This window comes from Agelaius phoeniceus, chromosome 3, assembly GCF_051311805.1.
Source record: "Agelaius phoeniceus isolate bAgePho1 chromosome 3, bAgePho1.hap1, whole genome shotgun sequence".
NCBI classification, from domain to species: Eukaryota; Metazoa; Chordata; class Aves; order Passeriformes; family Icteridae; genus Agelaius; species Agelaius phoeniceus.
In genome coordinates, this window is record NC_135267.1 from 92,070,188 (window position 1) to 92,093,624 (window position 23,437).

The 23,437-nt window shown below is 40.5% G+C and overlaps 1 protein-coding gene and 1 long non-coding RNA gene across 3 annotated transcripts; one reads left to right on the forward strand and one right to left on the reverse strand.

The window, feature by feature from the left end:
* Window positions 1-283: 283 nt before the first annotated feature.
* On the forward strand, window positions 284-13,695 carry KCNG3 (potassium voltage-gated channel modifier subfamily G member 3). 2 transcript variants are annotated; one of them, XM_054629529.2, is made up of 2 exons: window positions 284-1,436; window positions 10,060-13,695. In XM_054629529.2, the coding sequence occupies exons 1-2, from the start codon at window positions 826-828 to the stop codon at window positions 10,703-10,705; spliced, it is 1,257 nt and encodes a 418-aa protein (XP_054485504.1). In that variant the 5' UTR covers window positions 284-825; the 3' UTR covers window positions 10,706-13,695. The 2 variants fall into 2 exon arrangements, with proteins under 2 accessions (XP_054485504.1, XP_054485503.1); XM_054629528.2 differs by having other exon boundaries at window positions 290-1,469.
* Window positions 4,646-10,062, reverse strand: LOC143693606 (uncharacterized). Its single transcript, XR_013181482.1, has 2 exons — window positions 9,382-10,062; window positions 4,646-8,885 (listed from the first exon to the last, which is right to left on the reverse strand). It is a non-coding gene; the product is annotated as an uncharacterized LOC143693606 (long non-coding RNA).
* Window positions 13,696-23,437: the final 9,742 nt, after the last annotated feature.

Sequence of the window (23,437 nt, forward strand, 5' to 3'; positions counted from 1 at the left end):
GCTGGGGCGGACGGGCTGTGACGAGGAGGGGAGCCCAGAGCTGCCCGCCGCCGCCCTGCCCTTGCCGGGCACCGCGACCGCCCGGCGCCCCGGCGGGCAAACAAACGAGCTGGGAAAGACAGGCGCTGGCCGTCGGCTGCCGCGAACAAGGAGCGAGCTGCATCGTGCTCACACACTTCAGTTCGAGCTTTCCTTGAGCGGGGGAAAACGCCCACAAAGTGTTACTTGCGTTTAGTGGACAACTTGGAGCCAGCGCCGCTTGGCGGGGCGGACGGCGGGGCCGGCGGGCCCCGGCGCTGCCCAAACCCCGTGCCGGGAGGGGTGCCCGGAGGGCGGCGGGCAGCGGGAGTCCCGCTCCGCTCCGTGTGCGCGGGCGGGGAGGAGGCGTGTCCCCACCCCGCCGTCGCCGCACCGCCCCTCGCTCGCCCGCCCGCCCGCCGGCACCGGCGGAGCGCAGCGGAGCGGCGCCGGGCGCGGAGCTCCGCGGCCCCGCCATGCCCGCGGCCGCGGCCCCGCTCCCGCCCCGGCGGGGCCCCGCGGAGGCGCCCGCCCGCCGGCGCTGAGCCGCGCCCGCACCTGCGAGCGGCATCGCCCCGCTGCGCTCCTGCGCGGCCGCCGGGGCGCCCGCGGCCGCGTCTCTCCCGCTGTCCCTCCCCCCCTGCCTCCCTCCCCGCCCGCTGCCCGCCCCGTCGCCGAGCGGGAGCCGCCAGCGGTGCGCGCAGAGCCGGAGCCGGGGCAGCCGCTGCCGCCCGCGCTGCCCCCCACCTCGCCGCCCTGCCCTGCCCTGCTCTGCCCGCCGTTCCCCTCCTCCGTCCCGCCCAAGCCATGAACTTTGGCCGCGGTCCCTCGGTGGTGTTGAACGTCGGGGGCACCCGGTACTCCTTCTCCCGGGAGGTGCTGAAGGATTTCCCGCTGCGCCGGGTGAGCCGCCTGCACGGCTGCCTCTCGGAGCAGGACGTTCTGGAGGTGTGCGACGACTACGACCGGGAGCGGAACGAGTACTTCTTCGACAGGCACTCGGAGGCCTTCGGCTTCATCATGCTGTACGTCCGGCACGGCCACCTGCGCTTCGTGCCGCACATGTGCGAGCTCTCCTTCTACAACGAGATGATCTACTGGGGGCTGGAGGGCTCCCACCTCGACTACTGCTGCCAGCGCCGCCTCGACGACCGCATGTCCGAGACGTGCACCTACTACGCGGCGGAGGAGCCGAATGGCCGCCCCGAGGGCAAGGGCCGGCGGCCACCCGGAGCCGAGGGCAGGAAGTGGCTCGAGAGGATGAGGAGGACTTTTGAGGAGCCCACGTCTTCCGTGGCCGCCCAGGTCCTGGCCACCGTCTCCATCCTCTTCGTCATTGTGTCCATGGTGGTGCTGTGCGCCAGCACCCTGCCCGAGTGGCGGGCGCCGGAGAATCGCAGCGTGGAGGAGCAGAGCAGGTACACAGCAGAGTCAGTGAGGGAGCCCTCAGGGTAGGAGGATCCTTTATTTTCCCGCTGTCCGGTCCCCGTGTGTCCCGTCCAGTGTGTCCTTCCTGCCCCTTGTCTTGACGGTCCGTGGCTGTAGCCTCCACCGGCGGAGATCGTCTGCGCGCCCTGACAGCCCGGCCTGAGCTGGGGCCCGGGGAGGGATGGCGGGGTGCCGGGGCAGTGGCGCTGCTCCGCAGCTCCGGCTCCCCTGGGCTCTGCCGGGCACCCGCGGCCCCGAGCGCAGGGGACGGGCTGGGGCCGGGGACAGGCTCGGGTCTGGGCAGGCTGGAGGAGCGGGGACATCGGGATACGGCTCCTCTTGGCAGGGAGGGTGCCTCCCTCCGTGAAGGCTCTTGGAGCTCTTATTGCCCCCTTTAAGGAGACACGGGACCACACAGAGAACTTCAGACACTCCGGAAATCAATTGATGCCTTACGATTGTGCGAAAAAAAAAAAAAAAAAAAAAAAGGAAAATAATCCCCCAAAAGAATGCAATTCCCTTGTCTTTTCCTTTGGGAAAAAACAAATCCTGTAAGTTATCTGCATGTATTCGTACAGGTCCTTCTGCTAGAGCAGATGCAGCGCCTGTTACGATTGTGCTCCGGTAAAATCCGGGACGTGGGAACAGCCTTACCCCCGCTCCTCCCTTTACATCTCAGATTCTCTGTGTGGGGAACACAGGAGATGGTCAAACTGTACATCAATCCCTTGCAAATGCATCATTCAAACACCCCAGTGTATAAATGTAACAGATGTTTACATTTCCTTTAAAACAGTTGCAGAAAACAGGGCATGGGGTATAAGGCTCAATCCTGAGCTTTATTAGTAAGAATAAACCCTTTTCCATCTTCTTGTGACCTCAGATTAGAGTTACATTGATGCAACTCTTGCACTCTTCTGTTCCCTCTCTCTCCTTCTTCTTCCCTGTTCCCTAGAGAACAAAATTGAGACCAGTCTGGTAGAATTTCTCCCATAAATAAGACTGACATATAAAGAAAAAAGTAAACATTTCTGGTATTTGCTAGCTTCTCCCTTTTTTAAAAACAGACAGGATATTCAACAAAAAGTTTTCAGTTTCTCCTCTTCTAAAAGGGCACTACCGTGAAATTGCAGCCTTGTCATTATGAAATCATCATCTTTAACCATAGAGTTAATTGGAATGTGATATATTATATCTTAGTAGCCAGATTAATTCCTTGGAAAGTATTTTCATAGTTTCCATTAGCTTAATGGAAAACTGCACCTGTATTTCTCATTGTAGTTGAGCCAAAGAATTAATTGTATGAACAAAAAGAAAGCAGATGCAGTGTGAGAAGCTGTTGATTCCTGCTTAGATTCAGATATGTCAAAAGAGGGTCCTAAAGGCTGTTCCAGTTAAAAAGCTTAGCAAGGTTATTTCAAAGAGGAGCTTCTGTGGGTGACCTCTGTACAGCAGCAAATTGCTGAGATACTCCCAAGAGGCATGGGAAAATAGATGCAACACTCCAACAGCATTAACCACATAGGTCATGTCTTTGTTCATGTCTTCATGGTGTGGGAATCAACCACAAGTTTTCTCTTGCAAGAAAGAGTTCAGCTTGGAGAGGAACATGGCATAGGATGTGTAATTTTTCTTTCATAGTGCCTTTGTCTTCAAGATCCTGATTTTACTCTTCTGATCAATTGCATCTTGTACACCAGGTGTTAGAAGTATAAGGTCCTAAGTACTTGTAGGTGCAGTATAGACAAACAGTTCCCAGGGCAGGGAAGGCTCCTTTTAGAACCAGGACGACTACCAATGATGGGGTGAGTTTCTTCTGTACTAGCTGTAGTACTCCATGTTATTGCAACAAAAAATAGAAAAGTTTCTACCAGCTGAAAAGTTTCTACCAATGTCAGAAAAGTCTGTCGCATATAAACACCAGTACAGACTGGGTCATCTAAACCATGCACTGACTGCACAGGAACCTATCCCAGTCTGATGGCAAACACATGGAAAACAGACACAAATGTGTGCCCCTCTGTCCACAGGTGACCACCAAAGTGGAGCCACTCCTCTCTTTTGCACATGCTGTTTCATTGCTGAAAAGTCTGCTATAGTTGGAAAAGAGTGTGTTAGCTACAGCTGCTTTTAAGTGAGCTGTCCACACTACTGATGTGTGCCATAGCATTGGACCTAACATGCCCCCTTTATTTGCCCTTATGTGTTTATGATTACTTTGTAGTTATTTCATTTAAAAATAGTTTGCAAAATTTAAGTAGCTAAATGGTTTTATTTGAAAACCTGACCACGGAAATCCTATGGAAGTTTCTGGGATTCCATACTCTGGCAATACAATCCCTCTTAGGTGAGAAGGTTTTTAAAAATCTATCCACTTGTTTCTGACACATTTAAAAGTTTGAAACCAAATTCTGTCATTTGTTTATTAAGCAGCATTCCTCATCAAAATAAAGAAATTCTATCTAACATAGTAATACAAAAATTTAATTTTTTTTCCCAAGAGGAATTGTTATCTTACTGCCGTACAGAAGTGAGTTTTGACTTGCATGGCACTGTAATCACTAGTACAAAAATTGCACGTTATTCAAAAAACATATTTTGAGAAGTTTTAGGAGTGAAAATTGAGTGGGCTAATCTAGAAATGCTTAATCTGTAGATTTGGATGTAGTCGGTTATTCAGCTCAGCATATGCCACGGAGGTGAGGTGAGAACACCTCAGGAAACCCAGCAACTCTGATATTTTCAGTCTCTTACAATAAGAAGAGAGACTGTCCTTCCCTGCCCTTGCCTCAGTGTGTTATGTCAGAAAGGTGCCACATGGACAATTTCTGTGGCTGACTCCCATGGTAACCACTCCCAGAACTGCTTTGGACAGCTGTGCTGAAAGCAGCTGACCAGCAGTGCGCCTTCAGCTTTCCTGGACATCATCTCAGCAAGTGAGGGGGTCACGAATTCTGGCATCTACAAAAAATGAGGTTTGCAGTGAGGGCTACTGGGGCTGCCAGCTGACACCAGGTGTATTTGTTTTCCATGTATGAACACCCTTTCAGCAGAAGAAGAATTAAATCCACCAAACTTTTTTTCACAAAGCACTATGTTGTTATGCCTTTTCATGGTGACCACACTCTCAAAGGATGAACAGCCCATGGCTATTTCTGATCCTTTGGGATAACATGCTTTAGAAGGCAACAGAGAAGTGCAGGAGTAAGCTTTATTCAAGGAGAGAGGGATGGGAAATCTCACCTCGGAGTTTCACAGATAGTACAGACACTGAAATACAATTCCCTGATTGCAGAGGAATTGCCTTTCCCAGGCCTGTTCTCAGGATGAGGGATGAGTTATTAAATTTATTTCATTTTAAGATTTTTGCTCTGTTCCCTGCCTTGGCAAGTTCCACTTATCAGAGCTAAAGATTTGCATTAGATTTGCAGAGTTTAGGAGCAGACAGCAGGAATGCCTTCTGTTGCTTCTGGCAATTTCAAGTCATCTTTGCTGTCCTCTGAACTGTGCCAACAGATGCATACTGTGAGTCTCTGCTCAGGGACCTGTCCATACACTGATTGGGAGTGTAATCTTCTAGGGAGAGCTTCTCAAGCCTGTAATAGGAAATCACTTGAAGCTGCTTGACTTACTGCCAGCACAGTTCTAGCTACCTGCCTTAAAACTATTTTTCTAATGCTGAATACGAGTAGCTTGTTAGCACTAAGAAGAGATGGTTGTCCCCTTTCCACTTGATAATCATGATTAGGTTTGTACTGAAATAATCACTGACTTATCAAGCCTACATGATTTCTGTGTTCTTAAGCAAAAGCAGATAAACACGGTAGTTTCTCCAAACAGCATCTCTCATCAAGAGCCTGTGGGCTTTTTTTAATCTTTGCAAAATATCAGCCTAAAAAACTGCATCTGAGTTTTAGACATACAAAAAATATTATTTCTTTATAGTAGTGGAATTTCAGAACACCTGAATGTTCATGTTTAACACCTCTTCAAAAAACAGTAAGAACTCCTTTCCTGGACAAGATCTAACTTGATGTGATAGAAACAAAAATGTGATAACATTTTTGCTGGTTTTAGGTTAAAACAGTGGGCTGAAGGTAAAGAATGGAACCAAAGATCTAGGTTAAAACACAGGCATGGATTCTTCTATTGAATTTACCAGTTCTTTGAAAAATAGAGGTGAAACAAAGAACAGATGTACATCACTGCCTGGGTGCAGCCAAGCCTTAAACTCACCAGGGCTAGATACCAGTCATGTTCAACGTAGAGGGTAAAGATGCTGAGGATCTCAGGGCTCAAGATGTTTGTATCCAGGTCTCCTCTTCAAGCTGTGAAAGGGATTTGCCCCTTCCCTGAGGAGTGATGGGTCATTACAGCCTCCCACACAAAGCACTAGAGTTTAATGCATGACAACATATAATTTCTACCAAAGCAGGGGCAGAATGGGAAAAAAAAAGCCAGCAGGGTTTTTAATTCAGGGAAACTGGCTGTTCTGTGGCCTTTACTCCACAGTTAGTAGTGAGAAGGAAGCCCTTGATTTCAAAAGAATTTAAAAACTCCGAACATTTGCTGAAATCACTTAGGAGTCTTCCTGAGCAGGAATTTGATCGTTCTAGCTACTGCTTGGACATTTTGCCGGTTTTATGTGCTTTACATGGAAATGGGCTTTAGCAACAATTTAACAAATCAGTGCTGACAGCCTTTAGTCCTGTCATATACTGTCTTTAACCATATCATCTGTTTTCCTCGTGTGTCCTGTTCCTGTGTATGTTTTATTTACAAGCTTAATAGATAATAATGCCACTAAGGAATATTTTGGCTCGATTTCAGCCAACTCACCAGGGGATATTGAAAGTCTATGAATTGGCAATCTGAGGCAAAGAATATTGCTAAGTTGAAATTCTAAGATAGTTACAACATAGTTTTCTTTTTTAGTAATAACAAACTAAATTTGTTAGTGATTGAAAAAGATTATTTCTGAAATGGTTTAACTCATTGTACATAAAGTAGCTTATTCTGAGAGAAAGTTATCAAATGGAACAGAAAACTGAACAGTGATGGGATTACAGTAGGAATGAGGCTTACAAAGGCTTGATTTTCTGTTTATGGACAAAAGATTCATTAGAGCAATCTTGAAGGACTGCTAAGTACCAAGCAGCTTAAAATTTTGTGAGAAAACCTCTCTTTTATGTGCTTCTGTCTGGGAAAATGAACAGTAAATTTGAGCAGGAATAGCCTGTTACTGAATAAAAATTAGGACTTAGTATTTTCTGTGATTATTCATAAAATTTGTGGGGAATCTTCAAGGAAATACTTCATGGCTTTGTTTTTGATTCCCCCTCTCCTTTTTGGATACCAGCTATTTTAAAACTGAAAAACCCAATGAACCAAAAACTGTTATGGAAGTTTATAAAGTAGGTACTACATTTTTACCAAATAAAGGCTATTTAATTATATAGTTATAGATTTTAATACAGCATTATTCCAAACATAGGCAATAAAAGCAGTCTGTCCTGTGAATATGCAGAAAATATTTAAAGAACTGATTATGAAAAATACAGGTACTTTGGTCTTCTGAGTATATGCCTTTTATTTGGCTTTAACTTCATACTCTGTTAAGTTCTCTTAAGGACTAACTGTTAAAATTGCTTTCCTTATTAGATGTTATTTATCCACTGATAAGGTTAACTATAAAGATAAGTCACTGCAAGGAGAGGGAGACTTGATCTGTAAGTGGAAATGTAGGATGTAGCACTCCAGATTTCCCAACATGCCAGAGGTTTCTAGTTTTTCTCACCAAAGCACTCATTTTTGTATGATTCACCAGTACTGCCAAAATCCATCTACATAGGCAAAAAAGGAGTGACAAGAGAGGAAAAATGAAAAATGTTTCACTGATGGCTGAAAAGTAATAGAGGAAGGAAAAAAATAAGGGACACCCTTCTTCATTATCTTCTCCCCAGCCAGGGGAAAGAAGGATGGATGCAAAATGGAGAAGTGGAAGTGCAAACTAAAATGGAATGGCATTAATGTATCCCCCACTGCCTTGATCTCGCTTTGTCATTTTTGCACCAATGATGTTCCTTAGCTTGCTTCAAATCTGTTCCACAAGAAAATACTTCTTCAGTCCTTCTTACTGAAGTATAACTGATTTAAAGCATTTCTTGTCCCAGGAACTGCCAGAGTAAAGAATGGATTGATCATATTTCATGGACTTTTACTTGTACAACTATTCCCCAAAGTTATATGACCACTGAATCGATATTGATTCATGAAGAAAATTTCTACTGTATCAGAACAATCAGAACCTAACTTCCTTAAATCTCAATCCAGAGATAACCTGTCTAAGGGGTGGCAAAATGGAAGAGTCACATTTCTGACGTTATCAGGGCATCAGGAGGAAATAGCAAGTGAAAAAGCTTTAAATTGTATAATAACAAATTTCTTTTTCATTTAAATGCTTCATGTCTTAGGAGACAGACAACACTACCAGAGAAATCTCATAAAATGCAAAGGAATAGTCTGTTGGAATTGTTGAATATTCCTGACTGCAACTTTCTATTCTCTTTTAATGGTTTCATGAGATCTCAACTAGACAACATATAAGTACATTTGGACATCATCAGTTTGTCCATTACCACGATCTTGCTCTTTGATTATACTGGGGAAATCTTAGGGATTTCCTCACCATAAGTAAAAAAGGATTTAAGAAAACTTACCCATTAAGCTTTTTTCCTTGATTTTTTTTTTTTCTAACATAAAGGAAGTTTCAAAAAGCCTAATTTTTAAGAGAACACCTAATTCTTAAGAGCAAACTGGTTTTGAATTTCAAAAGTCTTTCCATCAAAAGGTGCTAACATGAACTAGTGTTCTCAAAGCCCTTTATGAAGAAAGACCATTTGCTTACAGAACTTTCATTGTTATTTGTAAAAAAAAAGAAAAATATGGTCCAATTTTATGTGACTAAATATTTAAGTAATTAATTTATGTTCATTTAAATTTACTGTGGCTAAAATAACAATGTACCTTATGACTTTACATCAAGTGACTGTTACTGTTTCTTCCAATTTTAGCTTAAAATTAAAGAGAATTAATTTTAAAAATTAATGAAAAATAAACAAAATTTTAGTGTGTAAAATGTCTATGAAAAAGTTAGTTTAAAGGGTCTATAATTACATCAGTTAGAGAAGAATACTGTCTTTCTAACAGGCCACGATCTTATTAATAACAATAGATTTCAGAACTGGTTAGAAATTATGCAGATGGGTTAGGGAAGAAAAATTCTAGGTTTGAAATGACAGTTGGATTTTCACTTGCAAATCAAAATGTTTCAACAGACACTACCTTGTTAGAGTCCTTGCAGTAGCAAAAAACTCTGGTTGTATTTCCTGGCAGTATTTTTCAATCTCTGATCTCACACCAGTTTGGTTTCAGAGCTGCTGATAAGAGAAGGCATCAGTGATGAGCTTTTTCTTTGCTTAAACTGTTGGTTAAAAAGATAAATGGAGAAATGAGGGGAAGGTTAGCTTCCATGTCCTCATGTATTAAAAAAGTGAGCACAGTCTGAAGTCTTAGGGAGATTTGTGACCACATGCACAACAGTTACTAAATAATATTTGAGCAAAATTTTTTTCTTCTGTTTCTACCTTCCACTGGTTTCAAGTTGAGATATTCTCAAGTCTCATTCAATGCACTGGGACTTGAAAATACTTAAGAACATACTGAAATCCTCTTCCAGGATTTCTTCTGCATTTGGCAAGAAGAGGATCTTGCCTATTACCTTAACATCTGTTTACCTTGACATTTTTGCTGCAATGTAGTTTAGGTGGACTTACATTTACAGCAAAAGAGAAAATTCAGTAATGCAAAGCATAGTGGTAAATGGGAGGACACAAGCTTAGTAGTTTATGGATGCAATACTGAAAAATAAAATACCTTCTGTATAGTGGCAATACCTATAAAGGTCTGGATGTAGGTAAGCCCCTGTTTGGGATGCACATCAGATAGGCTGGTTTAGGTTGGTTCCTAAAGAACTAATATGCATGAATCATCCAATGCAAATACTTATTTCTGCCTGTTCCATCTGCACTTCCATTTTAGTTTAGCAGTCTGGTTCTATACATTACTGTTCATATCCAGACAGTTCACTGATCTACAACCCTTGGCATTCCCAAGTGGATCAGGCCTCACAGAATTAGAAAAATTAAAAAAAAAAATCCCCCAAAACTCAATCAACAACAACAACAACAATAAAACCCCAATCCAAACCCAGCTGCTCTAGATAAGGTTACACATTGGCATTGATGTCCTATAATTTCCTGTAGGATTCCAGTGTTTGTGGGCATATTTGCCCAGTACTATGACTAGTAGCAATCCATAATTCAAAGAAAATGATCAGTGAGTGAGTTCTTAGCAATTATCAGTTTAAACTTTCACTAGATCCTCAGGTTGATTGCTGAAATCTAGTGGCAGGTTCAGGATAAGGATGGCATGGCTTTCTGTTTGTTGTCTGTGAAAGTCTATGTGTCACTTTGGTAATATCTGTGAACAAACCAAACATCCCCTGAAGACTTTGCACAGAGAATAAATGCTGTCCTTTGTTTCTTTTGGCAGGATAATTGAAGCTATCTGCATAGGCTGGTTCACTGCAGAATGCATTGTGAGGTTCATCGTCTCCAAAAACAAGTGTGAGTTTGTCAGAAGACCTCTCAACATCATTGATTTGCTGGCAATTACTCCTTACTACATCTCTGTTCTAATGACAGTTTTCACAGGGGAAAATTCACAGCTTCAGAGGGCTGGAGTCACCTTGAGGGTTTTAAGAATGATGAGAATCTTTTGGGTGATTAAACTGGCCCGTCATTTCATTGGCCTTCAAACACTTGGTCTGACTCTGAAGCGTTGTTACAGAGAGATGGTGATGCTACTTGTCTTTATCTGTGTTGCTATGGCAATTTTCAGTGCACTTTCACAGCTTCTTGAAAATGGGCTGGACTTGGGAACAAAGAATAAGGATTATGCCAGCATTCCTGCTGCTTGTTGGTGGGTGATCATCTCAATGACCACAGTTGGTTACGGTGACATGTGTCCCATCACTGTCCCAGGAAGGATTCTTGGAGGAATCTGCGTGGTTAGTGGCATCGTTTTATTAGCCCTGCCAATCACTTTCATTTATCACAGCTTTGTGCAGTGCTACCATGAGCTCAAGTTCCGATCTGCTAGGTACAGTAGAAGCCTCTCTGCTGAATTCTTAAATTGACCCAACTTGCATTCTGTTGTACTTCCTTGCTAAGCTTTGTCTTAGAAGAGAACGGTGGAAGGTCCCTTCGCGTGTCCTCTTTGACTGGATGGTCCTGTGGAACAACATTCTCACCAGCCCGGAGAAAGCCCGTCACCATTCAGACAGGAAGGATGTCCATCTGCCTTGAGTACCTTGCACGGAGAGGGAGTGATGTTTCAAATTTGAGAGAACAAAATTAACCAAAGAGGATTCAGAAGTCCTCAACCAGACCAGTTTGGTGTTCAGTTTGCCTTCCCACAAAAAAAGCAGAACAAAAAATGGGCGTAACGCTGAGATCCGTCATTCCTATAATTATATCCTAAACCGTTCTAAGCAATGTGTAGCAGAAGTTTTTCAAATATTCCAGTATCTAAAGGCTTCACAGAGGCATTGATACTTCAGGCAAGAAGCTATCTCCACTTTTAACTCAGATAACCAAATTATCTGCTGAAGGAGAATCACTGCTACTTTTGTGCTTTGCAACAAAGTAGAGCTGGTTCTGTGACTCAGGAAAGATGAAGAATATAGGTCTGTAGGACAGAAAAAAACCTTGAGGCCTGATTCTGATCTTTGAGGAAGCACACAAATCTTCTGTAAACCCAGTGAAGTCAGTGGCATTTCTCTGAATTTGAGAGTTCACAAAGAAGTGCAGGAAGTGAATCTCTGAATGTTGTAAGCAAGGACTTCTTTAGGTCACAATTAATTTTTTCTCTGGAAGCAAGCTGTAAGTAGAAGCAAGTATTGTATTTTACAAAGATCAGCATAAGAAATCAGGGATTGATATATATATATTTCCTGGTAGGTTAGTGGGGGAGCTCTCCAAATTTTATATACATTCAGCTCAACTCCATCCACCTGAAGTTACATTCTTATAAGCATAGATTTTCCCTCCCTGAACTCCTCCCTGCCCCACATATCTTAAACATAGATATCATAGTGAGAGTTCTCTTAAGACAAATTTTAAGATTCCATCATTTGAAATAGCCTGGAGCAAGCACTGGAAAACAAGAGTACCTGCTCCCTGTCAGATGGGACTCTTCATCATCTTAAATTCTGCAATCCTTACTGAAGAATATACCTCAATGGAAGTTTTAAAAACAACTGTAAAAAGCCCAGAGCATACCAAAGAAAGTAAAATACAGAAGTGTGAGTTGCACTTGGCAAAATGGTGTATTCTCCAACATTACTAGAAAATGAAAATGAATCAAGTTAGGTTCTGAAATATAGTTCACTACATTTCTTGTGTAGTACTGCTTAATAGCATTGTTCAGTATAATTCTGAAGTGCTGCTATATAGAAATGTGCAGTTAGATACTAAAATACATCAAGGTACAGCTTTATAAATTTGGGTACCAATAAACATCAACAGGGAGCTTTCATGCTAACATGGAAGTTCAGAGTCATCAGCACAGCTGAAATTCGTGTGCTTGCCTGAAAATACTGCGTTTACTCTTACTGTGCTGTAGAGGCATCTTTTCTCTTTTATATAAGTAACTGTGAAAGGCTTTAGAAGTGAAATGAGTACCACCTAGAAAACACATCCCTGGAATTGCTCATGCAAATAAACCTGCCACATTGACCAGTAACCAGTATATTGAAGGTTCTTCCCTGAGACCGCAAAGAGTCATTATTATTTTAAGTGGTCTTAGTCTTAAGTAGTCTTTACATTGCAATCACAATTTTTCTGAAGACCTGGAGAGAATTTTAGTAGCCTTCCTACAGACTAGCTTGACTTTCCCTTCAAGACTCCATTGTTGAGTGCTGTTACAACCATACCTCTGTTTCTTGCCACTAGTGTGTTCAAAGGTTAGCTCTGTAGTTCCCTACACTATTATATATTTATGCCTTTTCTATCAAAATCATGTTGCTCAGAAACCTGCTCCAGCAATCCACAGAGAGGTGAATGTGAGATCAGCAAAAATTCCTTCTTAGGTGAGATTCACAGCTGATGTTAGTTAGGCAAGTTGTGACTTCAGAGACACTTAGATGTTTTACAGCCGTGGAGCTGCTGGCTCTGTATTCCTGCATGTGTACCTATATATATCCTGCATATATTATATATTATAGTCAGTTGAAATGTTTGGGGTTTTTTATTCCTCACAAAAAATTTCCTCCCTGACAAAATTAAAATTTCAGACTTTAATCCAAACATAGATGTTGAAGAAAATGACATTTGCATCTTCTAATGAAAAGTTATTTTGAAAAAATCAAAACCATTTCTAAGTATAAAACTGCTATTTTTTTTTCTATATTGCTCCAATTTTTTTTTTAATTTTTTAGCTAAAATAGATTCAAGACCCCACCTAAGAACTTAGCCCTACATATTTTCATATGCTGTTTTGAATGCTTGGGAAAAATACTGTTTGTCACAAAACTCCTTAAAACTTATTTTGTCTTTTGTCCACGTGTTGTATTTAACCAAACCAATGCTCTAAGATAGAACCCTCCTCCACAAAAAGCCCAAACCATCATCATGATGACAATAACCTCAAATCCATACGGAATGTGAATATAAAGTATGTTGCAATCTTGATTTTAAAAAAACGGCTTTCAGCACCACCTATAAATCTAATCTTTAGATGCCTGTACAAAGGAAAAACATAAATTAATGCACATAATAACTTGTGAATACCAATTTGCACCATGAATCATTTTTGCATAAGCAATTAAGGACAGGAAGTTTTCAATGATCCAGGCTATATATGGTATACAAACAAAATGTTTCATCCTTTATGAAGTGTTTTTTTAGATGAAGAATCTTTTCCCAGTGTAAAAACATAAATCTAATGAAAATAACTGTGTAAAGGAATAAGTCTGTGGAGATTATCTTAAGTCATACTATGTTTTTTTGAACAGTTTGTGTTCAATTTTTATATGGCAAAATGTGAACAGAATGACCTAATGTTCTTTTTTAATTTGAGTTATAATAAAATATTTTCAAACTGCTGTATATAAGCCCACAAAGGAGAGATCCTGCAGTGGGTTTTTTGGTGTTTGTTTGTTTGTGGGTTTTTTGGGTTAGTTTTTTCCCTTTCTCTTTTTATTGTTGTATGGTTATCAGTGTGTAGACTTTATTTTCCTTACAAACCAAGTTGAAATAAAGTAATATTCATGGTAGCCTTAAATCAGAATTTTATAGGGTAATTAGGATGCCTGACTTCTAGAAATATATGTCATCTTACTTTCAACAGACCAGTGGTTGTTTAGTGAAACTTTACAAAATATGAATTATATGCGTAGTCAAAACATGCATAGTCAATTTTAAAACAGTTAAAACTGTTTTATAAAATATTCTGGAAACCATGTTTATGCAGACAGGGGGTGCAGCACTCTATTTCAAAGTGCAGCATTTCAAAGCCAAAAGCCAAGTGAAGGAAAGCTGGCTCATCTCTAATCTCTCTATGTTTGAACCCTATACAATAAAAGACTTGATGGGCAGTTTCTCTTGGAAACATTCACATCTGAAACAAATTAAATGAAACATGAATAGAGTAAAAAAATATGAAGACAGCTTGTACAATTGTGATCCAGCATTTTGGTTCATCTAAAATGGAAACCAATGTCAATGACTTTTGAACTGCCAAGGTAAATCATCCATTATATACTAGGTTCAAACCCTAGGACTGATTTATTGGAAACTATATATTGGCTGTAATCCTTCAAGGTACTGTGTGTCACTTAAAAGTACTTGATCATTAATGAAGTCCCTGAAATGGAAAGCTCTCTAGGGTATTTTCCTTCTAAAGTTTTACATGAACCATCATGCCAAATATCACACACAATGAATGGAAGATTATCCTTTCCCTTGATGTAAAGCTTGAAAACAATATTGAAAAAAATTAGTTTGGTTGACTGATGATATTAAACAGTCTTATCAGCATAGGGATGAGCCATATAAAAAGTGATATTCTTATTGTACAGTGGCTTGTACTGGTGTGCATAGCAGCAAGTTTGAGAAAGATTAAAATCCTGGTGATTTTAACAGGTACAGTTCCTATCTTGATATCCATGTATTTAAAAGAAAAGGCACAGTTTTTTCATATAATGTATTCAATTCATGCCTGTAAAGGAATTGATGTTCCTATTCCAAAGGAAAACTGAAGTCCTCATTGTTACAACACACCACATCACCTCATGGGTTCAAAACACTGGTCTCTTCCCTTTTGGGTAACAACTACAAAAATGTTATCAGATCTGAACACCCTCCAGGAAGTGGACACATGCACACAGAGCCAGCTCAATTCAGCAGCCAAACCCTGTCAGTTTCCTGGGAACCAGCACAACGAACAAGGTCTGCTATGCTCTGAATTTTAACTCACCTAAGAAGTTCAGGATCACTTGAAGTTTTTAGAATTATTATTTCAGATGAGCTACTAAGGAGACACTTGCTGAAAAGTTAAAGAAGCTGTGCATAGCAAAAAAAGATACTGCTTTATAAGAAAGTTTTCACTGATTAAAAAAAAAAAAGGGAAACCGGCTCTCATTTTCTGTTTTTTGTTTGTAAAGGCAAATATGCAGGTCAGGATATGTGATGATAATTAAAATTGCTATATAAAACAGATACCTGTTTAAAATACAGAGACTCAGTGTGAAAAGTCTTCCAGCTTTGCTAGAGCTGTAACAGCTTCCAGTAGCTGAAAAGCTGTCCCAGCCCACATAGAGGAACAACAAAACACTGGTTTCACTGTAAAAAAGTGCAACACAAATTAGGGAGTGTGTTTCAGACAACAGACAGGTTAGGCATCAACAAGCTGCAGTGAGAAATCAAGACTGGCAATCTGCTTGACAATAAATGTTAAGAGCCACAGAAGAAGAAGAATATAAATCTTTGGTCAAATTAATAAAATAGAAATGTTTGGAACTACACATTTTAGAGTCCTTTATTCTTTACAAATGCAAAGGTTTATCATTTCACAGATCCTTAATTTTATATATTGTCTGATTATCTGTAATGAAAAATGTACTCTATAATTTGAAAAGATAATAAATGTGGAGGGTTTTATGTGAATACAGAATTAATTAGATAAAATAATGTAATAAAATTTGCTGGTCTTGTTGCCATATTTCGTGGACTAGTGGTCAAAACACAAATGTTTATAAAATGTGTTCTTATGAACAACTGAATTCTATGGCTATCCATATTGGTACTGCAAAAACTTTTTCTTTAACAATTTTCGGCTACTCAGAAGTTTACCATTTAGAACCCAGGAATTTTAATCAATATAAAATTTCAATATTTGATCCAGAAGTAAGTCTGAAGCAAAAAGTTAAACATCCACAGGGGTATTTTTCAGCAACTGAAGATCTATCATAATTATGGACTGTCAAAACAAAATGAAAAGCAGCCATGTAACACATACATTATTCCTCAGGGATTATTTTTAAAAAGGAATCTGGAAAAATTTATTGAATTTGGTTTCGAGTTTACTGATTTTTTTTTATATTAAAAAAACAAAAACAACCCAAACCAACCCCAAACATCAACATGGTATTCAGTCTGGAATGTCAACACAACCAGAAATTTCAGCAGTGCAATCCTTGCATTATTGTGAATGGATCTGAGATACTCTGTTGATGCTGTAAATGCAGCCATTTCAAAAGTACTTCCAAAAATAAAAAAAAGTACTTCAAAACTAATGTTCTTGAAAAAAAAAAAAGCTTAATATTTTAAGAGATCACTGAATTATAAACTATTCTGGTATCAATCCGCTGCATTATTATGAGAATGAACAGACTTTTTATTTGGAAATCAAGAGCATTTTTAGTTCTGTTATTTATTAGTTTTAAATATTTTACATAAAATCAGACAGAGAAGAAGCAGAAGAAATAAAGCAGATGTCCACATACTCATAGAAGTATTTTTGAAGTGTTTTTCCTAAAAGGACTACTAAAATATTTGGAAGAAGAAGGGGTTTTTTTTAATGTTTAAATACAGTTACTGTTTTGCAGACATGCTCAGCACTTGCACCTTCCATCAATTTGTGATACAACTGTAAATGCATAGAATCCTCCAAAAGAAGATTGATTCTTTCTGCCTTGGGGAACATTTTATACATTTTTTTTTTCAACAACTATTAAAAAAAGGAAACACTAAAGAGGATCATGAAAATCTAGGAAATCTAGAACTTCGATATTGGAATTCTTACCCTTGCACTTCAGAAATACGTCACTCTGCTTTTATATTTTTTGCACTGCTTTTTTACCAATATTGTAGTAAGCAGAAGCCACAGAGAGGACCAGTTGTACTAAGAACTTGACAGCTACAGATCAGAAACTACAGTGCTGCTCCCAAAACCCTACAATTCAATACTGAAACACAAATTAAAGCACGTAACAGCACAAGCAGGCAAGATGGCATTTCTCTGTAGCACAAGTGTAGCTTATCTAGTGAGCCTGATATACTGTTAAGTACTAAGTGTTGACATACATTTTTTTCTCCTCAATTTAGAGAGCCTCACAGAGAACACAGCACTTGGAAGACAGTGTTTTCTCTCTCTCTCTCTCTGTTGCTATAGGCCTTGACAGCTGCATTGGCTGTGCCAAGACATCACAGTGCCTAATGGGGACTTCTGTCATTAGGGTTTAATATTTGAACTTGATGACATTTGATAAGATGTTATGAATTAGTAAAATTGGGGCCATTTATTAAGATAGCATCTTGAATCCTCAATGCTATAAAAGGATTCTATTATACACATGCCATTCAAGATTAAAAGAGGAAAACAATCCCAACAATGTATTCACTAAGTACAGTCATGCAGAGGGTAACAGAAAAGAAAGGCATCACTAACAAAATTACTTAAATTAAAATAAATACAGATCTGGCCTCCTGCCAGAGATTCTTGCTTATGGCCCTCAAACTTATATGGATTCCTTGAGTATCTCTGCCTTTGGGTGCAGTGTCTTTGAGCTCTACCTCTTTGGTTCTGATAGAAACTCAGCCTATAGGTCACAGCAGCCTTTTGTTCTCCATTGACTCAAGAGGCTTAAAAACCAGGCATGTCTGAAAGGAAAAATCTTCTTCAAGGGAGCCAGGTAACCAGCAGTGAATGTAATTTACCTAAGATGAATTTTGTTTTATTTTAGAAAATCTGTTTGTTATCTGGGTTATGGAAGGCAAAGTCTTGAATATAAATACCAAGTTGCCCTCAACACAAGACCAAGGACCATGAACTCATCTGCTCCTCTCATTATAGCAGACTTCATCTTCAGCATCTCTATCTTGTTTTCTTCAACCTTTCTCTTTCTGCTTTCACTAATCCTCACTCAAGAAGCATCAAGGTTAAACATTAACATCCACAGACTAAGGCTGCTACTACCTTTGCCTTCTCTTCATACAGACTCTCATTCACATTTGAAATGCACTTCAGATTAGATAGCTTAGAATAAATATACATGCATTTCTCTGTCTCAGTGCAGGATAAAAAGCTCTCTCCTCCTCCACAATAAATGTCATGTATAGTAGGAAAAAACAGTCATGCAAACCAAAGCTTTTACAAAGCAATACAAAATACTCTAAATCATCCTCATTCCATCCTTGGTCCAGAGTCTTACCCTGGTGCTTCACATCCCACAGGCCATTCAAATCCCTTCTCAATGCTGCAGTAATGTCACCTATCAGCCTTTGGCCACCCCTGCTTCTGCCAACAGGATGGACTTGAGAGCTGCATTACCAGTGGGATGTTGCAGTTGCAGATTTGTAGCTCCTTGCTTTTTTTGGTTGATTACTTTACACTGATGTTTCTACCAAGAACCTGTAAAACAAACTGGCCAGGCTTGGACAGAACACTTTCAGTGGCTGATCCACTTCCACCAGCATGTAATAGTCATGTTCAAAGCAACTATCAGCCTTGGAAATTGTTAGGTTTTCACTGCTGTATTGAAGAAACCAGTTTAATATAGGTAAGACAACTTAATACATTTATGTTCCCTGTTTGGAGACTTATCCTTATTAAGAGTTCAGGACTGTCATGCCAACTACAGGAATATTATGGAAAGCAGGTGGGAGACTAATGTAAAAAGGAAATAAAGCAGATGGCTAGGGAGAGGTCAAAAATATTAAACCAAGCAATGCAAACAGCTCTATGCAATCAAGTCCTTTCTAAGTGACTCACTTTCCATCCCTTTTTCTTCACCTTTTGGTTTTTACCCTTTTCCTAGCTACCCCATTTTTTTTCTGCTGCTTGCCACACTTGCAGCCTTCTGTGCTGCACTAAAGCACAGTGCCAGTCCACATATCTGCCATCTCATCCTGCCTGTTCTTTGCTCTCCTACCTTCATTGCTATAAGTATATTCATATTTAAGTCGAGCATCCTGTCCCTCAAGGACCTATGCTAAAAAACAATTCACCAGACCACTCATACATGGCAAGTGTAAGCCAACTAATACCTGCCTTCTTTGCTAAGGAAAAAGCTTTCACCTATTTCTTTGGATCACACACCGTGACAACAACTTGTATCACCAACATTTATGATTTACTATTTCCATCTAAAGCTTTTCTGAATGTATCTCTGTGCAGATGCAGTCTCTCAGATGAGGACAATGAGAGACTCTGGCACTGTCTCGTGCCACTCAGAAGTTGCTTCCGTTTCTGTGGAGTGCTAATGACTACCAGAAAGCATGAGGCATCCACACTAAGGGGCCCCAGGGACTGAATTCTGCAGGCAACAATTCAAAATGCACACAGAATTCAACAGAAGGCTTTGACTTAAAACCTCCCCAAAAATCACATTCTTTTCTTTCAGAGATGACCACTGGAAACTCCCATGAAAGCGTGCCATGTCAGCATGGAGAGCCCCTATACTGCCTTTAATCATGACAGATAAACACAATCTTCTGCTGCTGACACAGACTGAAGTTGTGGCCAGCACCATATCAGCCAACTCCTCATGCTCCAAGGCTATCAGTAACATATGCAGCAAATGGTCCTGTGCTCAAATCTCTAACTTTGGAGGCCAAATCTTGGCCTCCAAAGTGACATCCCTATTCATTTTCTCCTACTATTTTAAAGAAGAATTTACTACAAGCAATACTGACTCTTTTGCTTTTCAAAAAGAGAATTAAAAAAAAGCTCAGCTGAAATAACAAATTTTCTGGGAGACTGGAGCAAGAAGATAAGCACAAGAGTTTCCTCTGCTCAAATGAGATACAGTTCACCTGAATTAAAAGATATTTAGCTTGAATGTTACAGTTCAGAGGAAAAATTAAGTCCATTGTAGAAACCTGCACTTATTTACCAGTAGTCATAAGTAATCCATAAACTCTCGACTAGGTCTTTTGTTTCCTCTTTATATAAGAAATGTGCAAATCATATTTTATGGTTTCTTCTTTTTTTTTTTTTATCTATTTTAAGAAAGTTTTTTAAACTTTAAGACTGAAGTCATCCAAAAAGGAACAAAAGGGAACACACATAGATATTGTCCTGAAGTTCAAACTGCTTTATGTGTGAATCAATGTCAGCCCTTAGAGTACACTAGAAGTATATGGGATCTTAAATAAAGTGCTTTTAATAGCATTTGGAGACTCTTTCCCTTGTCTCTACCCATGAAACTTTCCTGTAAGGCAAGCATGTGGATCTCCAAATCACCAAATCACAGAAAATACTGAGTTGGAAGGGACCCACATTAATCATGAAGTCCAACTGCTAAGTGAATGGCTTGCACAGAGATCAAACCCACAATCTTGGTTATTAGCACCATGCTCCAAATAGCTGAGCTCACCTCAATTCATTTCTCCCTGAAGCTCTCCTAACATGGTTCTATTAATTTAATAACCTGTGAAAGCAAAGACAGAACTTGTAGCAATTGGGTTCCTATTATGTTAGTGTAATCTCTGCATTACAAGGCAAGTGTTTAGCAAGTGCTAAGAAGCTTGAGTTTGTAGGTTCAAATTATAATAATCTCACACTGTCTGTTTGGTGGCAACTGGATCTAGGACAAGCAGTTTAATGGAGTCAAAGTGGTGCCTCCAGCAATTCTGAGGATGCATAGAAGCATTTCCCTTCTCCCTTTGAACAGTGAGCAACAAGCCGTAGCCTAAAGGAGATGGGGAATCCTTCAGGAAAGCATAATCACATCAGATCCACACTGCAAAATCTGCAAAAGAGAACTGTCAGAAGGGGAAACAATCAAGAGTATGTAAAGCATAAAGCATGTAAAATCATGGTGCCAAATCTCTATTTCTACACCTCCTCACCACTCCTTTTCAGCTCCCTCGGGCTGTAGAATAGGATACAGCACTCTAAAAAGAACATGCCTGCCCCACCAATGGTACTGCAAGCTCTGATATTCCCTGTGAAAACAGAACTCAGATTTTCCCATTTTAAAAGCCTAGGCTGCTACATATTGAGCCAAATGAAACTCTCTGTGAGCAATTGCCATCACAGAACCTACGCAAGACAAGGGAGCCAGATATGGTTCAGCAAAATTTACTGTGAAAAATCTTTAAGAAGGAGGATATTGTCAAAAGACACATTTCCAACAAAATTTTCACTCAGATGTTGTGTGGTCAGCAAGTGCTTCCATCCACCTACAGACACCTGCACTCACACAGGTCATGTCTTCCTTGGGAGGAATCTATAAATAGAGATGCACAGCACAGTATGAAGAACCCCAATCTATCTATAGGCTCTGCGAGGCTGTGTGTGTTCTGCCAAAGAAAAGTTCCTGCACAATGCAGAGGCAGATGTTGCTAGCAGCATTTACTTGGAGGGCTCCCTATTTCTGCAACCCTTTAATGTGTGCAAGGACTTGGCTCAGGAACAGTTCCTTTCAGCTTTCCCTGCTGTTACTCTACTCACTCCAGCACACTTCAGTCCTCTTCCCAGCAGAGCTGTTACTGAGCTTCCCTCTTCCCCTCATAGGGGACTTTACCAGTGCTCTCCCACGCTGTAACCTGATCTTCTGAACTTCTTTCTCCTATGCAGGGAAATGCTGTGATAAGGAGCTAGATGGTTCTTTCATCTGCTTGTACTCCCAGTTTTACAGTATCCCCCTGTTGATGGCAGTAAGAAAGAACAGACAGGTATACAACAGCAGACAGAATATTTACAAAAGAAAGCCATCATTGATCATGCGGCAAGGCAAAGGGGAGACACATCAAAACTCCTTCAAGACTTCCTGAAACAGGAGTTACACTACCATCTGAAGAGACTGATCCATAAATGGAACATGCTTACAGAATGAGACTACAGGATGCTGCAGGAAAGACAATTAGGAGACTGTCAGCTGAAAGATATCATGGAGTAATGGTTACTGCTGCTGGCAGAATACAAATCTCAAAAATAAATGTCATCAAAACTGTGCATGATTTTCAATGTAGGAGACACTGATCTCATGGCAGAAATTAATTTTTATGTTATATCTGATATGCTAAATGATTAATTAATAAAGAATGTTTTCTATAAGAAAGATTTCTCAAGCAACCAGACAACTGACATTGGTATTACTCAACTTAAACATGTCTTTTTTTTTTGTGAATAGTCAAATCGAAACCCCTTAGAATACAGCCTGCTGACAATCAGTCAAAAAACCAAGATGTTTTGCCTGAGTATAGTGATAGCTCAGCCAGCTCTGAATGGCTTTATCCCACAGCAGTACTTGGAAGAAGAGCTTATAAGGTAGAAGCTGTGAAAGGCATTCTAGGCAGGTATTGGGATCTAGAAAATCCATCCTTGCATCCCATCTTCCACAATTTACTAGCTGTATTTACAGGAGTAACTCTACTCCAAAAATACTCCAGGAAGGAGTGGACAGAAGAGGAGTGATGTGCAGAATGAAAGAGATGATGCAGAGAATCTGATACCCACACCATCTGAAGTATATTGTGTTACTTAAGTGCATCTCACCGTCAGCCATGAAGCCCAGATTCATCCAAAATGCTATCCCATTTGTGAGCTCCAAGCCTGCTCAGGGATACAAACCTAAGCACAGGATGACCTGGAGGTTCACTCCAAAAGCATATTTCTGATTAAAGCTTCTCTGCTGAATACATCTGGAGAAAATGTCTGGTTTTGCTCCTTATATTTCAATTTTTCCTCTCTAACACAGTGGACAACTTTTGGTTTACATGTATATATCCACAGAACTGCAGACATTTCACCAGAGTTGCAGGTCCAGACTTTTCTTAGACTGTATCTTGTCTGAGTGGCCATGGCAGACACACTGCAAGGTCCTGGTCTCCTATTCACTAAGTCTAGAGACTCAGCCAAAGGCTATACGAGTTTCCTCACCATGGAAAACTCTGTCCAGGAGCAACCCAGGAGATGACCCTTGGCTCTTCATCTTAGACACATTCTTAGCTAAAACACAACCAAAAGACTTCACAAGATGTATCTAGTGCTCTCACAAGGATGCTTAGGTGTAAAGTACTGCTACTTGAAGGCACCAGCTGGTGAATTAGTAGGAAACAGGGATCCTCTGGTGGAAAAACTTCTGTTATTCCTGCTTCTTCCTGAACAGCATGAATTCACTGCATTCTATCAAAGAGTATTGCCTCAGCACGTACCCAGAGATCGCTCTGCCCTAATTTGAGGGTTGAGTTCCAACAGTTTATATCTTCAGCACATTACAACACAGAAATTTCCAACTTTCAACATTTATTACTTATGAAAATTGTTACTAAAACTCATCAAGTGAAAGGTGACTTTGATCTATGCATGTTCCTTATAGCCTGAGGCATGACAGAGAAGTAGTAAAACGTGACATGTACTA